The sequence below is a fragment of the Nymphaea colorata genome, chromosome 5 (genome assembly GCF_008831285.2).
Source record: "Nymphaea colorata isolate Beijing-Zhang1983 chromosome 5, ASM883128v2, whole genome shotgun sequence".
Classification (NCBI taxonomy): domain Eukaryota; kingdom Viridiplantae; phylum Streptophyta; class Magnoliopsida; order Nymphaeales; family Nymphaeaceae; genus Nymphaea; species Nymphaea colorata.
In genome coordinates this window covers 13,162,161-13,189,806 of record NC_045142.1, presented here as the reverse complement: position 1 = coordinate 13,189,806, position 27,646 = coordinate 13,162,161, and the positions used below count along the sequence as shown (strand labels likewise).

Genomic DNA, 27,646 nt, shown 5'->3' with positions numbered 1-27,646 from the left:
GAAACCATTTATTACTCGTGGTAATGGAAACGGCCTCTCTCTCTCTCTCTCTCTCTCTCTCTCTCTCTCTCCAACAGGTCTGCAGCGTAGCTGGCTAGACCTGCGGCACGTGAAGAGCACGTAATTCCCGTGGCCGTTATCCTGCGGTCATCGTTGGGGTTTAAAGGCTGAGGGTTAAGTCCTGCAGGCTTTCAGGACAAGAGTTGTGATTTTCCTCCCCCCACTTTCTAGTTCAGGATGTAAGAAACTAAGAAAGTAGAGGAATCCCCAACGAGTGTTTGCATTGAGACAAAAGGTTAGCAAGTTGATCGTTTTCGAATCTCAGGAGCTCCTGACTTTTTGTTTCTAGTTCTCGTCAAGAAGACTTGGTTTCGAAACTAACAAGATTTTATGAAAATCTTAAATAGATTTCTTAGTTAGATGGGGCCGATGCAAGGTGAAGTCCTAGAGGTCGTCTCCTCTGTGAGTCCTGCCCGATTCGAAACTTCATTTTGTCTAATACTTTATTAGTCAAAATGATGTCAAACACTAACTTAACTGATTTTTTTTTCAAAAGAATTCACATCATTTTCAAGAAACTTGCCTATGCATGAATACAAGCTGCAGGCATCCTAATAAAGAAAAGATCGTATTCTCCGCATATCTAGTTTGACAACCTGATATTTTGTTAAATATAGAGGAAATACGATAAATAAGGGTAATGTTCACTAGACTTGGTCGCTCAAGTGTATTATCTAAACTTCGTTAACATTTGCCAGTTGCTTTGAATACTTTGTTCTTACTCTGAACTGAATATCTAAATTGACGATATTTCAATCTCAATTTGCAATTTTAAACTCATTTGATAGCTCAAATTGATTGAAAATATGTAATTAGCTTAAAAACACCAAAAATGACTTAAAAGTCAATGACAAATGATTTTAAATTCTCTTGAAAAAACATAGAGGGTCAGAGAGAGAGAGAGAGAGAGAGAGAGAGAGAGGCGGCCTTCTCAACCAAGAGACCTGCTACTTCATTAATAAAATGGACATGGAACTTCATACAAAAAGCTCGGCAGAAGGCACATCATGCAGAGGATGGCCTTTCTTGTTTCGTTCCATGATCCTCCTTGCTAAGAAGACCTGTTTTCCCACCACAAACACAAATGCCTTGCCTTTGCCACCAGCACCACGCGCGGTCCTCCCAACTCTTCTTACATACTCACTTGGGTCTCTAGGGAAATCAAACAGCACAACATGGTCCACCTTCTGAAAGTCGATTCCTCTAGATGCTCTGCACCAATGTATCAGCAAGTGTGAAAAATTACATACTAGACTTCTGTCCAAACGTATCTAGCAAGATAGGAACCCCATGGAGGATCCAGGTAGTCACAATCAAAATATTAATACGTATGTTCTGGACCAAGGCACAATATATATGATGCAACCAGATTGCGTGAGAGAGAGAGAGAGAGAGAGAGAGAGAGAGAGAGAGAGAGGGTGGGGGTGGAAGTGTTTGGTCAAGCTTGTATGCCTTCTGGGTCAAAGGCACCTAATAAACTACACAGGTCGTGCACGGTGCCACCAAAGAAGTTACCAGATGGTCGCTACAAAGGGAGGTAAGGAAATTCCAGTCAGGCAAAAAAATGACAAGTGATATAAGCATTGAAGACCATTATCCATTTTAAAGGAAAAAGATTATCGTTGTAAAATGCAGTTAATTGAACTGATTAACTACCTGTCAGTACAAATCAAGAACAAAGATCCTTGGAATTGTGCACTGCAGAACTCCTTCATATTTGACATACGTGATTCCTGTGCAACGGCAGCATGGAATGGGAGGACCCTCAACTTTGAGCCTTTCCTGTCATAGCGATGCAGCATGTTCTCAACTTTTCGACATGACTCAATCTGCAGGAGGAAATTATTTTTCTAAGAGTCAGGAAAGAACATACAATAGAACATAAAATGAACAATATATAAACTGAATCAATATATTGATTTGCATAAAGTAAAAACCAGTTTCCAGTTTTCAAATAATAAGGGATGTATGTTGAAGAAATAAGGTTGCCACATCCAAGGAGTATAATATTGGGAGTTCTACTCTTTTCCTATTCGGCAGATTTCTTGATAAAACTCATATTGGGTTTGCAGATCATAAAGGGGTTTAAACTTTGAAGTCCAATAACTCAATCCTTTAGATGGTATAATCTAGCCATGGCAACAGTTTTGCAAGAGTTATAACGACCCAACACCTTGTCCAGCATATCTAACCTGCTAACACACCAGTTTCAATTTGATACCAAAAAACTATGAACTATAACAGATTCAATCATAATTGCTCATCAGATTTCTCAAGGTTCTAAATATTAAACTATTGCTAAGCTTTTATTATACTCGGGAAGTCAAGATTTACTCCTTAGGAAATACCAGTCCTCATGCATTCAACCCCGATGTAAGAGTTGAGCACACATCGGTGTCACTTGTACCAAGTTGACCCAACACTGACTTAGTGCCCAGTTTGGGCAGTTCAGAACTCATATCTTATAGCTAGCTTCAACGGTCCTTAAAAAGGAACTACAAAGTACAAACCGAGGTACAAGGTAGCATCAGGACTAGAACATACGGACATAGAATTTTCTCAAAATGTCAAGTATGAGGCCATTCTCGAGTTCCACATTTGGCATTTTACAGGAATAACAAGGGTGACAAGCTATAGATACATAAATCAACAAACCTTATTGCAAAAAATAATTGTTCTAGATGCAGGAGAATCCTCTATAAGCCGTAGTAGAGCTGCTCTTTTGTTGAGGAATGCAGTCTCAGGGTTTTTCTCTTCTCTGTCGTCTCCACTGCAATCAACAAGAACCTGAAAATTGGAAAAAGATTATGATGTATCATCTGTTAATATCCACAACTTATGTAGTTCAAAATATGATGATAAGCAGTAGAAACAACATTTTAGCACCAACTATATGCTTTTTATTATCAAATTATACAACATAAATGTTCCACATCACTTATAAGCATGCCTTCCACGATATTTTTTTTTATTTTTTCAAAAAATGAAAAGCTTTTGGACTTAGACCTTTGTACACTAAATTCACTTGAATGGGTGGCTAAACTAATGAACTACCAGCCAGAGCCATCTTCACAAAACATACTTCCTTAACTCATGAGTAAATCAATTAATTTTGCCAAATAAATCCAAAATTCAATAGCAATTGTACTTTATCCTGTTTCTGAGCATTAGACGATAACACAATCAGCATATATTTCGACAAAATTTAGAACCAGCCAAGCATACAATGAAGAAGACACATTGCAATTATGCTCTCTCTTAACTCGTACAGGTAGACACCATCCTGATAGCTAAATGCGATCCATGTCATATCACTGATGGAAATGTGTGATAAAAAGGACTTGAAAAAGAAACCATCAGGTCAATACAACACGAGTTTCCCAAAAAAAAAAAAAAAAATTAAGATAAGTTAGCTATTGGAAATCTGTTTATTAATACTTGTAGATACTGGGCCCCACACACATGCAAATGGCAATAATATGAGAACAGTGCAATATCAAAAAACCACTAGCATACCTCTTCAAGACCAGAATTTATTTGATGTAAGCTTGGACCCATAATTGCCACAGAATCAGGAAATGCCTCGATTAGCTTGTTGTATATGTCTGTTGGTAAAGTTGCGGTAACAAAAATATATTGCATTGCCACAGGGCCAGATGTGATCAAGCATTGAAAGACTTGCTCAAAGTCATTGTCACCAAACAGCACATCCACCTCATCCAGTACGACGCTGAAAATGGTAAAATAAAGGAAGGCAATTTATATAATCTGTAATGCAATGTTAGCATATATGAACAAAATAATTAGTCTGTCAAGCATCTTCATCCTTTAGCACCATAGTAGGAACTTTCAACGGGCGAAATGGTTTTGTACTAAATCCTGACTCAACTTAGATTAACAATAAACTTTACAGAGCTTATTTTCTCCTTTTTTCTTTTTCTTTATTTTTTTGTTTTCCTGAAACACTAACACCTATACAATATTCTTACCATTCACAACATTTTGTTTCATATAGTTTTATTCAAATAACACCCTTTTTTCACCAGGAGCAGATGTACACAAGCTGTACTTCTTTTGTAATTCATCTAAGCAGGAATATGCATTCAAACACAAAGATGCAGTATTAAACTGTAGATACGACAGGATACCACATACTTACTACAGTGCAGCATCATATATTTCCTACAAACCTTATTTCCCTAAGCAGGAGCATCATGCATTGAGACAGAAAGATGCACTGTTCAATTGTGAATCTGATAAGATACCACATACTTAGTGTAATGCAGCATCATAGTGGGGAAAACGATAACGGCAATGTTTACAGACAAAAAATGCACTATATTATGTTAAACCAGTTTTTATGATAATAAAGCACAAAATGGATCCACATATTCTGATTTCGTCGAATCAGATACATGTACATTGATGAAAAGTTTACACATTAAAGAAGTTTTTGTCTCGTGAATTTTTCACATGGCACATCACATGGAGATAGGTATAAACTGCTTTCACATGATCCCAATATTATTGCATCAATATCTTGTTACATTATGTGTTTCTTATATTTCAAATAATTTTCTCATCTCATACACTTTTACAAAATTTTTTATCATAGAATAACATATTTTGAATTACCCATTTCATTATTGCAATACTTCTCAAGTTTTTATTTGTGCATGAATTTACCAGAAAGGCTCATGCAAGATCTTGCATTGCCAAGTCCTTCATGTGGCCGCCATGCAAAATTACTGAATTATACGATGACTAATTCATCTATTTTCTATTTCCTCCCATTTGACATCCTGGAATAATGTTTCTGGAACTAGAATTTCAGAAGCATTATTCCTCAGTCGAAGTTGGAACAGGATATGTTTCAGGTTCCACTTTGACAGTGTTTGATGGCCTGGAATTCTTATATCAGAAACCATTTTCTGCATTTTGATTTTTTGAGAAACAGCAAAAACTTCCAAGAATCCTGGATGAATTAAGCAGACCATTATGGTTGTGTTTGGCATAAAAGTTCTTGAATCAGTATACGAATCCCGTGCACAATCTTGTGCTGCGAAAAATATGCTTTCCCCATGTATGAAATGCTCAATGAACCAGTAGCACCAGATGCCACTTGATTGCCATCTAACCTAAAGTATAGTATCGGCTTATCATACTGTAAAGGTACTTAATGTACAATATGAATGCCAATTAGACATGACTGAGTATTCCATGCACAATAAGAATGCTAAAAAAAATGGTGTTACATAATGCCAGAAAAAATGATGAAAATTATATGCAACAAACACAATTCTTGAGCAGAAGAAAATAAGCTATTAGGAGTTTCTTCATACCTATACAATGCCACCTATGAATAGTTTCCTAACAAATAAGGAACAACCAGATGCAAATGAACACCTGAACCCAAGATATTTTGAGCAACTTACACTACAAAAGGTTAACCCAAGAAGTCACTGTTGTATATCTACAGAGACAGAAAAAGGAATCCAAGAAATAACTTGTCTGGAATAAAAATCGAACTCCTCAGGGGCCTACTTTTATCCAGCAATTTTTATTCCTAAATGGCCCTTAAATTCTGGAAAAATACTGCCCCGTTTGACGTACATGTGCTGCACAGTGTAATTCCAGAATTTTATTCTGGAGGCACCATGTCATTCTACCCCCCTAAGTTTCTCAGTCATCTGCTATACCATCCACCTCCATTATTGAGACTTTGATTCAAACAGACCCCACTGAGACTACTATAAGCAGAAAGATGCTAAATTCCTCCGTATAGCCTTATGGGGACATTTGTCAACACTCTCCTCTATTGGGCCATCCTTAATAAGAGGGTTGTCATGCTCTTTGTTATTAATGTTGGAAAACGCCACTTCCTCATCCCCTATGCTCAAGATAGCAGCAAACCCATGCTTGGAATTGTGAAGGATTTAAGACCAGACTCTTTTTAGCAACTTCACAACCGCTGGCCTTGACATCTGTGACCTGGTCAGTGCAGGTTTAATGATTTCGTTCAACTGGGTTGATAGAGCATCATCCTACACAAATTGTGAACCAAAACCACATCTAATTTCTGGTGGTATTGGATTTTCCTCCAAGCTTGCTGCAATGACTGGAAATTAGCACTGTTGTAGTCCGAACTGGAGAAATGGAATACTGATAAGATGGGAGTCATCATGCTTGGTTTTGGATGCTTTAGGGTGATTTTGACCAATATTCAATTCAAAAAAGTGATTTTTTTTACCAATATTCAATTTAAAAGAGTATGCCTGAAAGTAGTGAAAAATTTTTGAACGGATACTGCTGGGGCAGAACTTTGGTTAAAAGGCCTTTTTGATGATTTACGCACGAAAGAAGTAGTAAAATGGTTGACATGGAGAATGAAGTCATCCAGGTTATGCTACATCTCCATGCAGTAGTACTTCTTGGACCTTTTTGTAATACAAACTCTTTAAGGAGGTTGCCACCTCTGTGCTGCACCCACATTGTATGCTTGTTCAGCTGCATGGGCTGCTCTTATTCACCAAATGGAATAGCAAGTTATAACAAGTCAGTCAACTATGCTATGCATTTACAATTCGACTTTTACTCGAATTGGATATCAACAAATGACAGACAGAGTCACTGATTCATTAGTTTAATCAAATAAAAATTTTTATGTTATTCTGTTCTGTACACATACGTTTTTTGTACACACACACACACACACACAGAGTTGCAAGACCCTAGCCATCTGGGGTGGTCTAGTCATTTGGGTCAGAAACCAGCCATGTTTTAAAAATACAACCATACCAATGTATTTATGTAACCAAACTTATATGAATCTTTTCAATAAAAAAAAACATTGAAATACAATCTGTGAGTAAGATTTTATAAGGTTCAAAAATTAACTTTCTGGGTTTTCCAACGGCACAAGGTGCACTTTTCGCATCAAGGTTTTTGAGTTTTTCTTTCAACCATACATTCTTAGGCATTATGTTCACACCGTTGATTGAATTCTTAAAAAAAAACCAGCGAACGTGGCCAGATATATATATATATATATATATATATATATATATATATATATGAGTATGAAGCAAAGAGAACTGTTTATGTGACTAAATTGATAATTGATTAATTTTATAAATTCACAACTCATTTAACAACACAAATGGAGGAACTGAATAGTGTCCGCTGTCCAGGCCTCCTAGATTTTTGAAAAAACAAAATTTGCATGTAATTTTTTAAAAGACAACCTTTAGCCCCCCAAAATTTCTCAAAAACATGAATTACCCCTTCCCCATCCACACCCTTTCCCACACACTCTTTGAAAGATTTTCTAGCTTCACAACCAACAACACCACACTTGAGTAAGTCCAGCTTAATGTGCACATACCTGACTGACTGCAATTGTGATAGCTCAAAATTCAATTTAGAGAGATGGAGAAGCACCAGGACCAGTGCAGGTCGGCAACTTAAACATTTCATCTTAAATGGCAAACCATGCAAGAGAAGAGTTTGTAACACCAAAGAAAAGGCATAAAGATATGAGTTGTTTGTTGTTCTTTCACTTGACTATAATACTGTAAACAGTCTCATGCTACATAGAGATGATAGATTCAATCACTGCTATAGGAGTTCACGCACAAGAGCTCAAGATAATCCCCCTTATAATTGTCTCTTAAAGGCTAACTTTGGCTATGGATAAGTCGTCATGACTCATGACAGAAATTGATAGAAAGAATAATTTTCTTACATTAGTGGATCTAAGGATGTTTGGACAACGTTAAGAAACATACAGCATGGGGCTTCGGGCACATAAAGAATAATTTTCTTACATTGAAAAAATAGGGTTTTAAATGTATCTTTGATAGAAATATTGCCATTTTGACTTATAAAACATAGAAATGCTCCAACCTTTTTGATATGGAACAGCTGACATAAAATGACACTCCCATGAATTATACAAAGCACATCCAACAAGCTCAAACTTATATGAGAGAATGGTGCCATTATATTTACTTTTACACAACAAATTATGTGGATTATGCCATAAATTTCTTGGTCCATCAGAATACTAGAATGCATGGCTTTGATTCGGCACACACACAGGAAGACAGCATCCACTATGCCTAGAACTTGCATAAACATTAAGAGGATACTGACACATTAAAGGATTTTTTTCCTTACCCTGATAACTCTGAAGTCCTAAAAAACGTGCTTCTTACAGGGTATGTACTTTAGTTTATGAAAGGATACAAGATATGTTCATACATTTAAATTACGTGCCATAGCCAGTTGCAAACAATACAATAGCATTAAAAACATCCACAAGAAAATCTTGAAACCAGGAAGAAGGTTCCAGCAATCAAGTAACTTTACCACGTAAGGTTATTCAGCTGCAAAGATCCTTCTTGAAGTAGGAACATCAATCGACCAGGTGTTGCAATGAGAATGTCAACATCTTCCCGAAGATTATCCACCTGAGTTTTCTGTTTAAAACCCCCCGTAGTGACCATAGACCTGAATGGAACTCCAGATTTGGATATCAATCTGCAAATACATAAGACCTGCATAACAATAAGCAGGACTGGAAGGTGCTTAATATTCGCAAACCAACTTATTTATATACAACAATAAATTCAATTAGAAAATTATTCATCCACCAAAAGAACTAGAATAGATGTAGTACCTCACACAGCACTGAAATATGGCTAAGAGAAAAAGGACTACATATATGAAAAGTCAAATGATTAGACATGATTCGGTACTTTTAAGCCTGTTTTCTTATGATTATGGATAACATTGGTCATGTGAGTGATGCCTATGATGCTTTCTTTTTATGTCCATGTTAAATTATTTTTTGACTTTTAAATTTTTAATCATTAATAATCCAGAAATAGGATAATCTCATAATAGTTATTTCACTACATGAGGTTGTGCGGTCTGTTTATTTAGGTACTATTCTTAACTGCTTGTACCAGTCAGGCAATCACATGCTCCAAATGGGCTCATACTTAAACTGAACCCTGCAGGAAACGTGGATTGACATATCAAATCCAAAACCAAGTTTTGATTAGAATATTGCTAGCCAACACTAGCACGTGTAGGTGCATAGACACCTACATTGACAATAAGTCTAACTTATAGTCCTTAAAATGGAACTTAATTACCAAAAAATTATACTCCTATAATTTATAAATATGGAGAAAATTTTTAGTTTTTTAGAAGAGCAAATGACCTAGAGGCTCGTGCCATGTACTTCTCCTCCTCTCTCCACCTCACTTTTCTTTTCCTCTCTTCATCCTTTGGCCCTTCCCTTTCTTTGCATTCTTTCACCACCCTTCTTATATTATCTTTGATCTTTCTTTCTTTCTCCAACTCTTTCTCCTTTTCTTTCTTCTTCTTCACCCTCTGCCTCTTCTGCTCCTTTTTCCTACCTTACTCCTCTTCTTTACTCTTCTTTGCCCCTTCTACTCTACCCTTTTGTTGTCCCCATTTCCTTTTTAACTCTTTCTCTTACCACTGCTCCTTTCTTTCTTCTTCGTCCATCTTTTCTCTTCCACCTCCTTCTCCTTCTGTTTCTTATTCCTCTTTGTGCTTTTTAACTGATAATTTTTCTGCATTAGTTTTCTCTTCTACAGCTTGTGATATAAAAATCATTTTCTTTTACAGATAACCATAAGCCTTTTGCATATTTACAGCCACAGTCACAAATACATTCTCGGGTTTCTGCCAGCATGGTTTTCCTGAGTATTTTTGGGCAAAATTGTTTTTGAGGAAAATCTCACGAAATAAAACTTCAAACAAATAATAGAAAAAATTGTGAAATTAAGAGCTTTATACCATTTTGTTAGAAACATATTGATAAACATTAAATGTACCTTTCCAATTCTATAAATAAACGAACAAGTGAAAAATACAATATAATGCATTAAAAAAGATTTTACTTATAAAGAGGGGGAACATTGTGATAATAGTGTGATAATATCACAACGTTATTGCAAGAATACTGCTTTACTATTATGAGATTTTCCTTTAGAAATGGCTTATGTTGTTCTGGGAAAAAACATGATATTTCCAAATTATCATCTATGTTTATAACTATGTTTACGTCTAGTCAGGCATATTCTCCAAGAAGTTGTCCTTTGGCTCGGACTAAATTTGTTCAGACATTATTCAAGAAACCAACATCAGACAAAGTTGTTGATACCAAGAAATTTTTGGAGCGAATATAAATATAGATTGTTAGAAGACATGCAAGTATATATGACATGTATGTGTCATTAAGAATATCCATACATAGAGAACAATGTACATAGGGCTGAATTATGTAACTTTTTTTATTTTTCTATTTTTCTTTACTTTTTTTTTATATGTTTTTAAGTCAACGTTAGAGTTTGATTTTTTACCAAGCTAGCTATCGGCTAGCACCCACCAGCTAGAATATTACTTCATGGGGCTAGTCTTACAGCTAGCTGGGCTGTCCTTGGTGTACAAGTAAGGCTGTAAGGGGATTAATCTCCATGTCTGCATCTTGTTCTTCCTTGCTCCTCTTCTTCAACAATAATATTACTTTTAGTCTTTAAGCAGTGCCTTAGAGCACATTGAGGTGTTCAAGTTCTTTTGAACTTTTGAAGCTGTTTGTTTTGTGCCTTAGAGCTCATTGTTGCTGGCTGTTTTACATTGATGATGGCAAACAGCCTTAGTCACCTGGACATAACTGAAGGGCACTCGGGCGAGGTGCGTGCAGGTGCGCTGCTGATTCGGCACCGACGCCACCAAAATTGTTTGAACACGCACCCGACCCAGGTAAAAGGTGAGTCGGGTGCAGTCAAAGTGAGCGAACGTTAAATTCATCCACACAATTTTTAATTTTTTGTTTTCAAATTCATTTCATAAGTCCCGACAGGCTAGTGACGGGGTTTCGGAAACGTTGTTTGAAGTGCTGCCGCTGCTCTACGCTGCGCATCGATTGCCCGACAACCTCCAGCGAGAGCTCCAGCGACAGTTCCAACGACAGCTCCAGCTCCTGCAACAGCCTCTCGTTCAGCCTGTGCTCCTGCGACTGCTACTGTGCTCTGGCGACTATGACAGCCAGCTTCTTGTCCAGCTACAACTCCAGCGACAACTCCTCCGGCAACAGCTCCTTCGGCGACAGCTTCCATCCAGCGACCGCATCCAGCAATGTTAATTTCTCCAGCAAAAAAACGAAATCAAGTTTAGGGCTTTTTATTTTTCTTGTTTATTCCCCAAAATTTAGGGCTTTACTGTAAATCGTGGTTGCCTAAACTAATTTCTTAATTAATCTTCCTCATAATCTTCGATCGGTGTTGTTCTTATGATCTTATCAATTTCTTCTATGTTGACGGTGATGTACCCTATCAACGAAAAATGGACGAAGATTACCGCTGCAGATACTAAACAAAATCATACATGACTGAATGGATCAAAATATTGAAATATCATGCTATTTAAGGGGTATTCCACATTCAACATCAAGTACAAAGATTAATGAAATGAAACTGCACAAAATAGAAAACTTATATACACTGCAATAAGACTCCAAATTTGTACATCTAAGAAGAAAAAAATAAAGCAATACCTATTGTGTAAGATATTTTATTAGCCACGAAATAGAGATGTAAGCAAGTCAATAAAGAAATGAAATATGTGTGACAAGGAATGGTAACATTTTGGTTGAACCAATTAGTAGCTGATAAAATGATAAGAAATGTGAAAGTAGGGAACTCAAAATGGTCAGAACCAACCTGAGAAGCCAATTCAGCAGTAGGTACTAATATCACTACACGAGGCCTGCCAGGCAATGATTTAGCTAAACCCTGGGCTTCATCTTCCCGAAGCCGTTGTATAACTGGTGACAGATATGCTAGAGTTTTTCCAGAACCACTTTGTTCAGCAATTATGCAAGTTCTCCTTTCCAAGACAGGGAGATATGAGAGTGCCTATAATTAAAGGACTGAAAGTTACTATTTGGTCAAGTTCAACATTATACATCTGCATTTGAAATGTCTATCATTGTTAATTACCTTAGATCTTGAAAGCTGATCTAAGGTAATTTATTCTGCTCCTATTTCAATAGAAACAGTCACCTGAATATGAGAAGGTCGAAGAATATTCAGATTCCTAAGAGCATTAATCATACTGTCACTGCACCCCAAGCTCTTAAAGGACTTCCTACTGAAAAATTCTCTACCAGCAGAAAGTCCCCTGCTCCGTGTTGAAGGTTTCCATGCATTTGTCTCATCTTTTCCAACGTAACGTCCAGAAGCCCATCCTCTCAAGGAAGAACGATTTCTTGGAGTAAAAGGTTCTCTGACTTCAACATTCTTCTCACTAGAACTTAGGGAGCCAAAGCTACTTTCTCCAAAAGATGCATCACCATGTTCTTGGTTCTGACATAAATGTTTGACATCAGCAGTCGCCATATTTACTTTATCCACAGAACCTTTGCCCATGACCGCCTTATCCTCTCTCACTAATACTATAGGATGATGTTCCGAATCTTCCTCTTCATTTGGAAGTGCATTCTGATAGCCTATGTTAACTTTGCCAATGCATTTTTGCATCTTTTTGGACTTCCTGATCAGTGCTCTTACGTTATGAACCTTCAACCGGCTGAAGCTTCCTGAAAATCCATCCATGTGTTCTACTTTCCCAATGCTTACAACACCATCAAGTGAGCCACTCCCTGTTGTCCAAAAGATTTGTTCCTCAGAAAATCAATATAGCAAAAATCAGAACTCACCTAGAGAACCATAACAAGTATAATTAATTAAAACAATTTATGCCAGAGAAAATGTTGAATAAGAAAGTTTCAGTAGCATTAACAGCCTTCTTTTCCACGACAACGAGGGCAATATCTGTTTGCCGCTTAAGACTGATGAAAAATTTAAAGACTTCGTCACCGATAGGGTAACTGGATTTTCAAAAAATTCAATTTTACATATAATTTTTTCAAAAAATGGTGCGTGGCACCTCTTAAATTTTGTAGCACAAATAGATGCCCTCCTAAAACTTTCGGAAAACATAAATGGCCCTCCCTAAAATAATTTTTTGGCTCAACCACTGATCACAGATAGATTGACGCTCCATGCCATTAAACACATATTTGGTGCTACACTCTTAGTACGTTGATAAGTCACTGGGGTACCAATTTGGGTAATATACTGCATGTCAGGAAGGTAGTTCCAAGACATGGATACTTAGGAAACCTACCATGGCTTCACTCCATTAGCAAATATACCACGATTGACCACCACCAACAGCAGGACCATGATGGAAGTGGTGACCTCCACCAACTATTCTCTACTTTCTCCGACCATCACAGACCACCCATTTCTTTCCTTGCTCTAACTGAATAACCTAACCGACATTCACAAAGAGGGGAAGTAACAGAGGGAGGGAAATATCTAAGTGCCAATGTGAACATCCCTATGATCTTTGTCAATAACCAAAGTTAAACCAAGGTTAACTTACCAATCGACATATGATAATTAATTTGAAAGATAAAGTGCTAAAAAAGCACTTGTTGTACATGTGGATGATTTTAAGTTCTTTTCTATACATTTTTCAAGGATTTGATATACAAGAGAGCTTTCGAAAAAACTCAAAGAACTCAGAATAGGAAAGAAAAGTTAAAATCAAGTAAAATTAACATGCAAAAAATATTTACAAAGAAAGAAAAAATATATAAATGAAAATTCAAGATATTTTAACAATATGAAAGAACTCAGAATAGGAAAGAAAAGCTAAAATCAAGTAAAATTAACATGCAAAAAATATTTACAAAGAAAGAAAAAATATATAAATGAAAATTCAAGTTATTTTAACAATATGAAAAATAGAAATAAATAATAGTAAACAAAGAGAAAAAAACCATGGAAAGATGAAAAAGAAAAGAAGGGAAGGCTACGAGGGATCACGATATGAAATGCAAACATAACATAATGATGAGTATGCCAAACATGCGTTCTCAAGGAGATTGAAAAATGTCAAAAAACCCGCCTGAGTCAATTGAGCTGACTTGGGAAACTCAGTTCTCAACCTGGTCAAAAAATATGGAAAAACAAAGAATTGTCATGGCCAAGCAGAGTCATGGGATGACCTGGCCGAGTAATTCGAGTTTTAGTCAACTTCAAGGTGGGCTTAACCAAGTCATCTATGGATAGGATCTTATATGCGTGTGTTTGTGTGAGTATACACACACACACACACACACACACACACACACACACACACACATATATATATCCAGACCAGGCATGGAGAATATTACCTTTCACCTTTTCAGAACGAGTAGCAAACTGGTGGAAATTTCTACCAAATCTTGAAAAACAAGAGATCATGAATGATGATCTAGCAGTCTTGGGAAACAGGATAATCTTGGAGTTTCAGCCCAACCTTTTAGCACACCAGTCATTTGACTGGCTGATGTTTACAAAGAGAAAGCTGAAGGACCTAAGCCAATTTGAACAATATGCTGAAGATTATCTCAACAAAGCATGTCGTTTAGGAGCACATGCCCTATCAACAATTGGTATGTTTTTTCTTGCTTCGTTACCCGAATCACTTGGTAACATCGTGCTAGACGAATTATTACACAAAAATGTCTTGGTGGAAAGTTTAAATCTCGTTGATCTACAACAGATAGTCCGACAAGAAATAAAAAAGTTATTTTACAGAATTAGGGCTGTTGAAGTGTGTTAGACGGGTCTCGGGACCGGGTCCGGATCACCCGATCCATCTTGTAGCCCTTGTTGGGCATTACTTAAGTCGTGTAACCCTAATCCTTATGAGAAATGAAATCTTAAGAGAAAGAAAGTCTAGCGGCTAGTGGGCAACCAGCTCCTCCTCACCCATGGTTTTTTTTTTCTTGTTGACGGTTTTTCCACGTTACATCATGTTCTTTGTATTCTTTTTCTCCGTGTTTGTGTTTCTACATGGTATCAGAGCCAACGAGCTTGAAAATTTTTTTTAGGGTTGTGAAGTTCCAACCCTAAACCACTTGCTGTTGCTGCTGCCGCCACTGCTCCTGCTGTTGCTGCTGCTGCCGCCGCCGTCGTGAAGTTTCGGCATCTCACTGGCGTCTCTCTCTGTTTCCGCTGCTGTTGTCCTTCTGCCTGACACCAGTGCTGCCGCCGGACATCACCGCTACGGTATACTGTCATTGCCGGAGACTGCCGCTGTTGTATCCTGGTCTACTGTCGCCAGTTCTGCCTTCCAACGCTCTTCTCTCTGTCGCACGGTTCTAGTCGTTACTTGCCCGACGCCTCTCTTGTTTCTTGCTGTCGCCCGACGCCCCTCTGTCTCTGCACCGCCCGACAGTTCCTGTTCGTTCGGTTCAGTGTTGCCCTTTCCGTCTAGCGCTGCCTCTACTCCATGCGTCATTGTTCTCCTGCGGGATCTGTTGTAGAGTTCCAGCACATTTGCTCACACCAGTTGCTGCGTGCTCCCAATTGCCGTGGCTGCCCTTTGTCACTGCAGGAGAAATTTGGTTGTTCTATCGACGTGATGGCGGATTCCCGTATGGGAGAGTGGATCATCGATAGTAGCGCTACTCACCACATGACCGACGATCCTAAAGTCTTTCATGGGTATAAGCTTTCGTCAGGAAAGGAACGTGTTTCTCTTGCTGATAGTTCCTCCTCTATCTCTGTGGCTGGGAAAGGGAGTCTCCCACTTTTGAACAAGTTCTTAGTCCACAATGCTCTAGATGTTCCCCATCTTCCCTTGAACCTCTTATCGGTTAGCAAGATCACGAAGGAGTTGAATTGCAAATTTATCTTTTCTACTGATCGCTGTGTTATGCAGGACTTGGTGACAGGGAAGAGAATTGGGATTGGTCTGACTTCTGACGGGCTATATCGTTTACCTATACGTACTGCTCAGGCTCTCATGACGGCAGTCAGTCAAGCAACAAAGAACAGAGAGGACTCCCTTCAATTGATTCTACGTTGGCATGAGCGCCTTGGACACCTGTCTTTTGGACTTCTTAGACAGCTGTTTCCTTATTTATGTTCTAGGTTAGATATGACTATGGTGTCTTGTGATGTCTGTCACTTGGCCAAACATGTCAGGGCTTCATACCCTTTATCTAGCCATCGGTCTAATGAGATCTTTGTCATGATTCATTCTGATGTGTGGGGGCTTTCAGGAATTCCTTCTTGTCATGGTTTTCAATATTTTATCACCTTTATAGATGGTTGTTCTTGTAACACTATTGTCTACTTGTTGAAAAACCGTAGTGAAGTTCCTACTGTCATAGAGACTTTCATTGCTTATGTGGAAACTCAATATGGAGCATCTGTTAAGACCTTTCGATCTGACAATGCTCGTGAGTATATGTGTCAGTCTGTTGATAGCTTCTTTCGGAAAAAGAGAATTGTTCATGAGACTTCCTGTAGTTATACTCCTTCTCAAAATGGAGTTGCTGAACGAAAGAATCGTCAGTTATTGAATATGACTCGAGCTCTTCTTTTTCAACGTCATATTCCAAAAAGGTATTGGGGGGATGCTATGTTGACCAGTACGTATCTTATAAACCGTTTGCCTAGTCGTGTGTTGAATGGGAAGACGCCTCACTCTATGTTACCGAGGAGTCGTGAACCTTTCTCTCTTCCACCAAGAGTCTTTGGTTGTGTTTGCTTTATTCACAATCATAGTCCTCACATTAAAAAGCTTGATCCAAGGTCTATTAAGGGCATATTTCTAGGTTATTCTCGCACTCAAAAAGGGTATAAGTGTCGGGACCCTTCCACTGGTCGTGCCTATGTTACCAAAGATGTCACTTTCTTTGAACATGCTTCCTATTTTGGTGAGAATCCTCTTCAGGGGGAGAATTCTATGTCAAAGGAAGAGTATTCTTCGAGTCAGGAAATTCTGTTTATAGATTTTTTGGACTACAGGCGTGAATCCGTTGGTCCTTCTATTGAGGTGCGTGAACAAGAGAAAAATGGAGAGGTTCTACTGGGGCAGGAGAGGAATGCAATCGTCTGTCGAAGAGTTTGTACTGATGAGATGACAGGTGGTGAGAATTTTACTCCCAATCCAGTTAGTCCTTTCCTAGATGACCCAAGTCATGCTCAGAAGCAACCTGTTGAAGAAGAAATTCAGACTGTTATTGCTAGTGAAGAGCTTCCTATCGCCCTGCGAAAGGGTGTCAGGTCATGTACTCAACATCCTATTGGTAACTTTGTTTCATATTCTAGACTGATCAAAGACTACAAATGTTTTGTATCTTCTCTTTCTTTGGCTATGATTCCCAGGAATGTTGCTGAGGCTCAAAGTGATCCCAAGTGGACTTATGCAATGCAAGAAGAAATGGAAGCCTTGAGAAGAAACATGACATGAGAAGTTGTGAAGATTCCTGAGGCGGCTCACTCGGTTGGATCCAAGTGGGTGTATACTATCAAGTACAAACCAGATGGAAGTGTTGAAAGATACAAAGCTCGTCTTGTGGCCAAGGGGTTTAGCAAAAAATATGGGATTAATTACTTGGAGACCTTTGCTCCCGTTGCAAAAATGAAGACAGTTAGAGTTGTTATATCCCTACCTGTGATGAAGGAGTGAAAGATGTACCAACTTGACGTTAAGAATGCCTTCCTCAATGGTGATCTCGAAGAAGAAGTGTATATGCGTATGCCTCCAGGATATGAAGAACCAAAGAAATGTTGTAAGCTGAAAAAGACCTTATATGATCTCAAGCAGTCACCCAGAGCATGGTTCGAATGACTGAGACGTGGGATGCAACATCATGGGTACAATCAAGGGAATGGAGACCACACTCTGTTCGTGAAGAAAAAAGAGGGCAGGGTCACTCTTTTACTTGTCTATGTGGATGACATGATTGTCACAGGTAATGATGAGGAGGAGATCATCAAGTTAAAAGGGTTACTGGCTACGGAATTTGATCTCAATGATCTTGGCAAGCTGAGGTACTTTCTTGGTATTGAGATTGCTAGATCTAGTACCGGCCTTGTGCTAAACCAAAGGAAATACACATTAGATCTGTTGGAAGAGACTGGTAAATTGGGGTGTAGACCTGCTTCTACCCCACTTGACACTGGACACAAGTTGAGTCTTAGAGATGGAGAGCTGCTCTGTGAAGAAGCTAAGGGAAGATATCAACGTCTGGTTGAGAAGTTGATTTATCTTACCCTCACGAGACCAGATATCACTTTTGCGGTGAATGTATTGAGTCAATTCATGCATGCACCTACTGATGCACATCTGAAGGCTGTGGACAGAGTATTATGTTACTTGAAGAGAAATCCTGACAAGGGACTGTAGAGATCGAGGGGTATTATGCAAACTGGGCAGGTTGTGCTGATACCAAACGGTCTACTACAGGGTATTGTGTCTACTTGGGAGGAAACATTGTCGTATGGAGGAGCAAGAGACAGGATGTATATTCTCGATCTAATGCAGAGGCATAATATAGAGTCGTTGCTATGGGAGTGTCAGAGTTACTATGGTTGAAAATATTGTTGATTGATATTGGAATAAAGATTGAAGGACCTATGAAGATGTACTGTGATAACAAGTCTACAATCAATTTAGCCAACAACCCTGTTCTACACAACAGAACAAAGCATGTTGAGATTGACCGTCACTTCATCCGTGAAAGGATTAATGCTAAGGAATTAATACTACCTGTGTGAATTCAGGCAGACAATCTATTCTTTGCCCTGGTAGTAGATTTATGGCTTTGATCCTTTCGACTTCTTCTTCAAACTCAAGCTCTTGCTTCATGATTTGAAGCAGAGTCATGTTTTTTGTCTTGACCTCTGTGTTTCTTTTCTTGTTTTGCATCCTTTTAAAAGAGGCAGACAAACGCGGAACAACTTGTTGTTCTCTTCCTATCATGAAAACAATACAGTCCCTACATATGGTATATGGGCCTATTTTGTCCAAAGTAACTGATCCTAGCCCAATGTCACGTCCGACATCGTCGATCTGTACAAAGTATGCACTTATCGTTTTTTCTCCTATTTTGACCGGGACATTTAAAGCAAAGTTATGGAGTCTTCTTTCTCCGTTCATTGTTTCGACTCTGGTACCTTCGAGATAATATAGTCAGTCGCTAATTATCTCTTTTTTGCAAAAATTCATATTTGCGCCAGTGTCAATGAAGGCTCGTCCTTTTTCCATTTTCCTTTTTTATCTGCAACAATTTGAACCGAGATAATTACGGAAATATCAAATACGGACATTTTTTTTATCTGCCTAATCTCAGAATTTTAAGGCTACTTTTAGGTATAAAATTCCAAAAATTGATAGGAGTTGTACCTTTTTCCTGTATAGCCTTTGCTACATTTTCTGAGACTGCCCATTTCTCCTGATGTTTTGGGGCTACCGGGAATTCATCTTCTGAATAAACTCCTTCGTTTTCTGAACTTGATTCTCCTGACTGTGATTCTTCTGAGTCTGTGTTCTTTTCACTGCTGCTACTATGAATGATATCATAAGTACTAGTTGATGCGAAATTATTACAAAATTCGCTTCTACACATGGACTCGTCTGGTTCTGATTCAGATTCTGTTTGTATCATGGCATCTTTTTCTTTCTTTTTTGCTACCATGAAAATTCGCCCTGCTGCTTCTGACGATGTTTCTGCAATGCTAATGGTGCTCATCGTTTCATCGTCTTCTTCTTCACTTTCAAGATAGAACACATTTTTATTCTTGAAGCACTCTTCAAATTCTTCCTCATTTTCGATCAGATCCCAATCTTTTTCTATTTCTGAGACTTCAAACATCATTTTGATTTGTTGAGGAGCTCTGTTAGGGCATTTATTAGCATAATGACCCTTCTTACGACATGCAAAATACTTGTCATGCTTTTTTTTGTCACTGATTCTTCATCTCCTGAAGAATCTATAGGACTTGAACTGTCTCCTCCTTTTGGTTCGTCTGAACCTTGGCTTGAATCGTCTTGGCAAATTATATTCTTCAGCACCGTCAATCTGGCTGTAAATATTCTTTCCGACTTTGGGCAATTCATTTTTTGCCCTAATTCTGTAACATAACTTTTTTATTTCTTGTCGGACTATTTGTTGTAGATCAACGAGATTTAAACTTTCCACCAAGACATTTTTGTGTGATAATTCGTCTAGCACGATGTTACCAAGTGATTCGGGTAACGAAGCAAGAAAAAACATACCAATTGTTGATAGGGCATGTGCTCCTAAACGACATGCTTCGTTGAGATAATCTTCAGCATATTGCTCAAATTGGTTTAGGTCCTTCAGCTTTCTCTTTGTAAATGCTTTTTTGCATATGTGTTCCAGTGAATGAGGTAGTTGAGTTGCCGAGTATTGTCATCTTGGGTTTTAGATGATTGGGCCGAGTGCAGAAGTAGATAGCTTACATCTGCTCGGAACTCGGGTGTTCCTTTTTGGATTTCTTCTGTTGTGGTCATAGTATAGGCCATTTTTGGGGGCCAATCTCCACTAAGAACATAGTTGACCACTGTTTCGCCAGTTTCGGCTTTGGGGGTTTTGGGTGAAGTCATCATCATCATCTTCACCGCCGAGTCTCTATTTGGGGATGAGGCTTCCTCAGAGAACGTTTTGATGGTTGGAAGTACTGGTGGTAAGCTTAGTGATCTTGTAGGCTGCAGCTGTAACTGGAATTGCCTGTAGGCATGTTTTTCCGGATATTTTGAGAATATGCTTTTTGCGGAAATTCTCCAATTGCTGGATACCCCTGTAGAAATCCTTCATTCGAAATCTCCATTCCGAATTGCATGATATTTTTGTTCATGGACAAAGGAAAATTTATTCCATAGTCCAATTTCAAGCTGGTGATAGTGCTCCGGAGGAGATTGAAGGTGCATCTTTGAGGTAATGGTGGCATATATAGATTTGGAGACCAAATTTACCTCTTTAATCTGAACGCAAAGAACAAATGCTTGCAAGAGATGTGGATCTTGTAGTGACAACGTGAAGTTTCGCTAGACACGATATAATCCATCTTTTGAGAGTTCTTCTGTAAATTGATGAATAAGGGCTTGCTTTCAGTCTATATGGTGAACATCAAGGAGTGAGATTAAGTACAGAGCATTTAACTCGTACTTGAAATGTGGTTTCACCAGAACATCAATTTGTCCTAAATGGACAAACTTGTATCTTTTTCATATCCATCCTTGGACATCTTCCTTGGTGAAAAATAGGAGAAACACTGGCCTGATTCCACTTCCTTGGATGGAAAGTGAAACTTCAGTCTGTTTGATGGATCTCTGGATTTTCATAATATTGTCTGGCAACATATAGAGATCATTCTTCTTTATTCCAAGAAATGAGACTACTTGATTATCATTGAATGATTCTATCTCATGTTCAATGAGAGCAAAATGGATCTCTGAGATTTTTGTGGATGTTCCGGCTTCAAAAATAGAGTGTTTGCTTCATTGTACTCGAGATAACATCTTCATCAGTAAAGGTTTGGGTTCCTTCCAGTTGTAACAGGATTCATCTACCATGATTTTCTTCGTGCAGATTTTCTGGGGCAGATGACATGAGTCATGGCTACATGAAGAGTCATTGTCATGATCAGGATGACCATGTCTGTGCTCATGCTCATCGTCACTGTCTAAGATGGTGTGTTCCACGAGATTTGGTTCATGGTCTTCGATGCGTTCAATGTCAAGCTCCGAATCGATCCACTTTGAGATGTAGTCCCAAGTCGATTCTCTCGTCGAAGGCTGTCTTTATGTGAATCTCCGATCCAAACTTGTGTGGCACCTTGTTAAGAGTGCAAAAAACGGGGACAAACAGATTATCATCGTTCAGGTGTGGTACTATGTGTTTGAGGCCAAAGAACAGTTTTTCTTTGTCCCCGTCAAAGACATAAAGTGTCCTCCCCAACCTGTAATATCTTGAATACAGCAAGTAGGTCCTTGCCATTCTTCAAGCAGAGCTGAATCTTTCCATGATGGGAGCATGACTTTGTTTAGAGCAAACAAAACTTTGCGATTGCTCTATGAATCAACTGGTGAACATTGCGATATATGAGAGGCTTCAACACACTTGTAGTTGATGGTTCGATCTGGTACTATTCCCTTGGGATAGTGATCCTTGAGGCTCCAGAACTGAACTCCTTGTATGTATCCTTGTTCTAGGAGTTCAACTACTTGGTTGTACATGGGTTTTTGACTAGGTTGAATAGGATCTTCCATGTAGCAGTCATTGTAATGTTTAACAAACTGGGAGGCTTATGGCTGAGGCAGGTTAGGAATGGGTGCCTGTGGGGTGAGAAAACGACGAAGTAAACTAGTGGGTGTGGAGGATGAAGCAGTAGATATCGAACTGGTTGGGTTATATATATATATATATATAACATAATTGTAGTAAATGTATTACTAAAGTTTGTGTTTCATATATGATATATATTATTATGCATGTTATGCGTAATATACCAGTCCTTTAATGAATCAAAAGCTCTATTTTATAATATAAATATGAAAATATGCTTCACCCAAGGAATGAAGTTGTCAAAACCAGGTCGAGTGGCTGAGTCGACCCAATGAGTTACGAATCAATTCATTACGAGTCGAGTACCAAGTCATTGAGTTTAAAACCTTGGATTGAGATGTATTATCATCTTTTACATATAAACAGAATGGACATAGCTTCGATTAATTCTACGTATACATTAGATTAAGATATTTGGTCTTTGATAGAATAATAAATTTCTTTTTTGGTCCAACATATCATCCAATAGGTAAGGTTTATAAACGTACATTCACCTTATTAGTACATAATATCCAAGGGATGAACTTTAAAAACTAGATCTGTATTTGTATTTCTGCTCTCAACGTGTCCAGTCTAACCCGAAGTCCGAGTTTTGCCAAGGTTGGGTTCAATTTTAATATTTCCATTGGACTATGTAAAGAAAATCAAAGGAGGGGCAGAGGCTATTTAACAGATAATTTTTTGCCATTGTTAGTCAACATCCTTCTACATTCCCTATCACATTGATAACTAGCGTCGGAAAAGAAATTTTGTGGCATGAACCTGCACCACAAATGACATCTATACTTTGACATGCGAAATTTTGCATTGGAAATTGTTGTACCCCCATGGTGTAGACCTTCTATTCATCCAAGTGTTGCCTCACTCATTGGAGAATCTTTGTTTACTTTGATTTGTTAGACTTGATAACGGGGAACTTGACAGTGTAGCTGAGTTTAATTTGACTTTTCAAAGAGCTTGACAACTTTTAGCATTGCATTAGCATTCTCAAATTCTCATGGCAAGTGAAAAACTTGGTTTAGAGCAAACAATCAACCTTGCCTGAAAAACCTGGGGGGAAGCAGGTCTTTCAGGGCCATCATGGAAACCAGGTTTTGACAAAACCTGGTTTGAATGTCATCTAAACACTCTTGAAATGGTGTTTTGGGGCAAAACCAGGTTTTGTCTCCCAAAACCTCGTTTTAGATTGTCATCCAGACACCCCCTAAAGTTTTTGTGGCTGGCATCAATTTTATTACGTTTTCACTACCTTTATACAAAACCCTTCTTCACGGGATTCATCAGAATAAAAAGAAACTAGTTGGTTGATCTTAAGAGGGGATAAGAAATCATACTGAATTCAAGCACCTTAATATCTCTTGTTTTACTCAATTTAAATTGAATTCTGATTGCTTAAACATGTTCCTCAAATCTTCGTAAACCTCCTTCTAAGTAATTGTGTTGTGTACAGGTATACAGTTCAATCAAGCAATAATAGATTTGGAGTGGCGTTTTCCAAAGGACACTGCAAAAAAGACAAATTCTCAGATGCTTGAGATACAACTTGTCATTTAGTGAGACATCAGTGTCATGATCCACTAGAGAACAGACAAACTCTTTCCATGGATTTCCGCAAGGTTGTAGATCAACTTTACACCACCTTATTTCATGTTCTCCAATTAGAGAAACTCAAAAGTTTAAATCAGTTCAATTTGTGACTAGCGAAGGTCTATTAAACATTTAAGACGTTTTAAACATCCCATTCGTAGAAAAAGTTAACCCACATACTCAAGGGCAAACTTGCAAGAGATTAGAAGGGATCTGTCCTCCTTTTTTTCGACGACATGACCATTTCTAATGGTCTATGTAAAACTGTCTATTTTCATCTTTATCTTTGTCCTTATGGAATGTCTGGACGTATACCGAAAAGCTTTCCTTGAATCGATTTGGCTTATTGTCCTTTTAAATGGTATTGACACTTCTTATATAGTGTAATTCTAATAAAGTGTTTCAACCATCACTAGACCACAGGTTGGCTCCACGCAACAAACAATCGAGCACCTTCCGTCTCTACCTACACCAAATTGCCATTTCTTATTTAATATAAAAATTTGGGATTTATATAGTTGCTCATTTAATCAAAACACGTTTGCAGCAGAAAATTTATCGACTCATGATTTCTTTAAAAGTAGAGAATCTGCATTTTAGTCCTTGCCGCTTAGGTTAACTATGTGAAGCGAACTAGCGTGTGCCTAAATAACATGTAGTTTTCGCTCAGACATCAGTCATCGTCATGACCATCATTAATTCCTCATTTCCACCGTAAATTAAAGAAAATATTTGAAAACCAGTATCCACGCAGCGTGCAGTTCATTTCTTCCGCCAACGCAACAAGCACCACTACTGAACAACAAGCGACAAAAAGGAGTAAAGGGAAGCATCGGATGCCAACCAGATGCCAGCGCAGGCATAAGATTCCTGAACTATACAAAAAAAGTAGACTGACCTGAATTGGGCGGCACATCAGGATTCTGCGTGAGGACTTCCTTTGGGGGCACGACAAAATCCTCGCTATCGTCGTCAGCGGCTCCCCACACTATGAAGCGTTCGCCTGTATTATCGTCGAAGAGATGATATGCTCCGGGCGTACCAGTGGGCTTCCGCGTATATCCTGCCCTCACAACAAGGGCAGCAGTACGGGAGGTAGCGTTCCGATGCGGCTGCAGCAGACCGGAACCATCATCCCCTAAAGGGCGAAGCCGCAGGGGCAGCACAAAGCGTTCACACAAGCTCAGAGTCGGCGGCGCAGCAAGCAGCATCCTTCCCGTCGGTTACTCTTCTTCTCTTCCCGCCGAGAAGATGGTGTGGATGACGGTGCTTCCTTGGGTGAGATATTGGATGTGCCAGTGAGCACGGAGCTCCCTGCAAGGGATTAAGGTACCTTGTGGGGGGCCATGAGGTCGGTCCCTCTGGTGGGACCGCCCGTGAGAACTGACGGACGCGCCTGCCCTCCTCGAGTGAAACCACGATGTCAACGGAACGAATCACTTCCATGTCTGCTTCAAATATTTACTTGGATTTAAATTTGAATTTCAATAAGAGTGAAGAAAAGTTGTATCTGAAATTCTGCTTCATGATCCAAGTCTGATTTTTAAATTCAGATCCAAATTTTAAATTGAATAAATTAAATTAAATTTAAATTTAGATTTGAATCTCATTATATATTTATATATATTTAAACCCGATCATATCTCATTTTTTAAACCTGAATGTCATCAGATTTCTCTATCTCATATCAAATTTTTTCAATGTCTGATTTTTTTTTTAGAACAGTTCGATCAGATCCAAATCAGCTAAAGGATAATTTTCGCACATGTTACAGCTTAAGTTTTACAACGATTGAAAGATGACTGTGTTCTTGACTGCCTCAAACCATCACCACCTTCTACCTCCTTGTTACTTTGTTCAGTGAAGAAGTAGATTGTCAATATTGAGATGACGTAGACGAAGGAAGTCAGCAAGAATGATGGGCGAGCGGGTGTTTATAGGAGTTCGAGTTGAGTGTGTCGGTCGGTGCACACAACAAATATATTCTTATAAAGGAAAAATGAGACCTTTTTGCAATTATTGAAAAAGAAATGTCCTTGTGAGTCCTTCACTTTTTTTTATTTCTCTTTTTTTCTTTACAAAATGATTCCTTTTTCTTTCAAATATGGACATTATGTACTCACACATGAAATTTTTGTGCACCAGTATGGCATATATAACCAAGTTCGTGTTTCTAGACAACTTAGTGTAAAAGAATTTTTGGGGGACAGCGTGAAGACATTTTAACTGATAATTTGGTGAGGTTTCCTTCAGCCAGCTCGAGTATAATGTTGATTTTTTATTTTGCAGGTTGCTTGTTTGCCATTGTGGCAAGAGTGAGAGTAAAGGATATGATAAACACTCTATCAGTTGACCAACATTAAAAAGAATCCTCCAAGATCACTATGCAAGCTTAAAAATGTAAGTAAATGAGTACCAAGGCTTCAAGTTGGATGATATTACAGAAAGGACTTCCATACCTATAGAGTATTATCAGAGCCATATTTTGGATGTGAAGGGGACATTGTTGATGAGTAAGACACTTCCATCCTCTAAGGCAAGAAGAAGCAACTGTCATCAACAATTTGCAAGTTCCCAACCAAAAAGGCAGAGGATGGGAAAAGAAAGAAAAATGTAAATAACTTAAATGATTAAGGATGAACTTGCCGACATGTAAGGCTGTTTATGAGCCAAGTTCGAACCAAGCTAGGTCAGCTTGAACTTAGCTAGAGTCCCAAAAGGCACAACTTGAACTCGGCCCAAACTCGAGTCAAGGTCGGGTCATCTCATGCTTAAGAATGATAGAGCTTGGCCTAGTGAAGCTTGAGCCTAGATTTGGCTTGAGCTTAGCAAGCCATTTATTTAAAAAATTATGTATACCATCAAAGGAAGCAACCTGATTCAAACTTATAACTTGACCCTTGGTAGCCACAAAGAAACCTATTGGTACTACTTGTTTTTTGTGGTGATTGTGAGACACCTTTTGCTTCTTCTATTGCCATGAAGTTAATTGAGTTTAAATGAGCCAAGCTTCCCTAGTTCAAGCTTGACTCATTTACTTAAGTTCATTTCTTAACCCAAACTTTGAGCTCCATTTACTTCACTCCTCACACAACCCTACCAACAAGAAAAGAGAACTCGTGATGATTGCCTATTTTAGCAATTCAGGTGAGAAACTCACATGTCTGATTTATTGTTGACAGTTTATGGGCCTCAATACAACCTGCACATAACTAGCTACAACCATCAACATGAATAAAACACAAAATATACAAGAAAGCTATACACTTTGCAGAAAACTCAAACAATGTCTCATAACACCAACACAACAAACCATAATCCTATTATTCACATTAAGATGAATTCAAATTCAAATGCAAATGCCTATGATACAACTTTGTTACAACCTATTAATATTTGCCAATGTGGAAGCAACAAAAAACATAAAAAACTAAAGAAAATGATGCCTAAGACACAATATTTCAAATGACAATGTAGAAATAATCAAATATAAAAAAAAAAAACCTGAAATCAAACAACAAAATATTATCTGAAAAAAATATGCACTAACCCTGCACATCACAAAATTATAAGAACGTGCAAACAAATCTAAAACAATGATATATATTTTTGGGTAAAGAATCAGCCAACAATGGCTATTTCCTAAATGAAACTGCCAAAGATAGGAATTATTGCTTTTATATGTTCTCTTCAATGCAATTACCTCAACAATCCTGTACCTACTTAAACACATAT

The 27,646-nt window shown here is 38.3% G+C and overlaps 1 protein-coding gene across 1 annotated transcript; it reads right to left on the bottom strand.

The window, feature by feature from the left end:
* Positions 1-988: 988 nt before the first annotated feature.
* Positions 989-25,294, bottom strand: LOC116254508 (DEAD-box ATP-dependent RNA helicase 50). Its single transcript, XM_031629942.2, has 8 exons — positions 24,810-25,294; positions 12,162-12,760; positions 11,820-12,014; positions 8,431-8,618; positions 3,577-3,790; positions 2,716-2,847; positions 1,717-1,889; positions 989-1,272 (listed from the first exon to the last, which is right to left on the bottom strand). The coding sequence occupies exons 1-8, from the start codon at positions 25,120-25,122 to the stop codon at positions 1,038-1,040; spliced, it is 2,049 nt and encodes a 682-aa protein (XP_031485802.1). The 5' UTR covers positions 25,123-25,294; the 3' UTR covers positions 989-1,037.
* Between the last annotated feature and the right edge of the window lie 2,352 nt (positions 25,295-27,646).

What these genes read in the sequence shown, in the direction of transcription:
- LOC116254508 (XM_031629942.2), bottom strand. Translation starts at nt 25,122, where the DNA reads ATGCTGCTTGCTGCGCCGCCGACTCTGAGCTTGTGTGAACGCTTTGTG. An exon ending in CTGCTGAATTGGCTTCTCAG is followed by an intron (nt 8,619 to 11,819) that starts GTTGGTTCTGAC and finishes ATTGTTATGCAG; the next exon opens with GTCTTATGTATTTGCAGATT. An exon ending in CAATTATTTTTTGCAATAAG is followed by an intron (nt 1,890 to 2,715) that starts GTTTGTTGATTT and finishes TTCCTCCTGCAG; the next exon opens with ATTGAGTCATGTCGAAAAGT.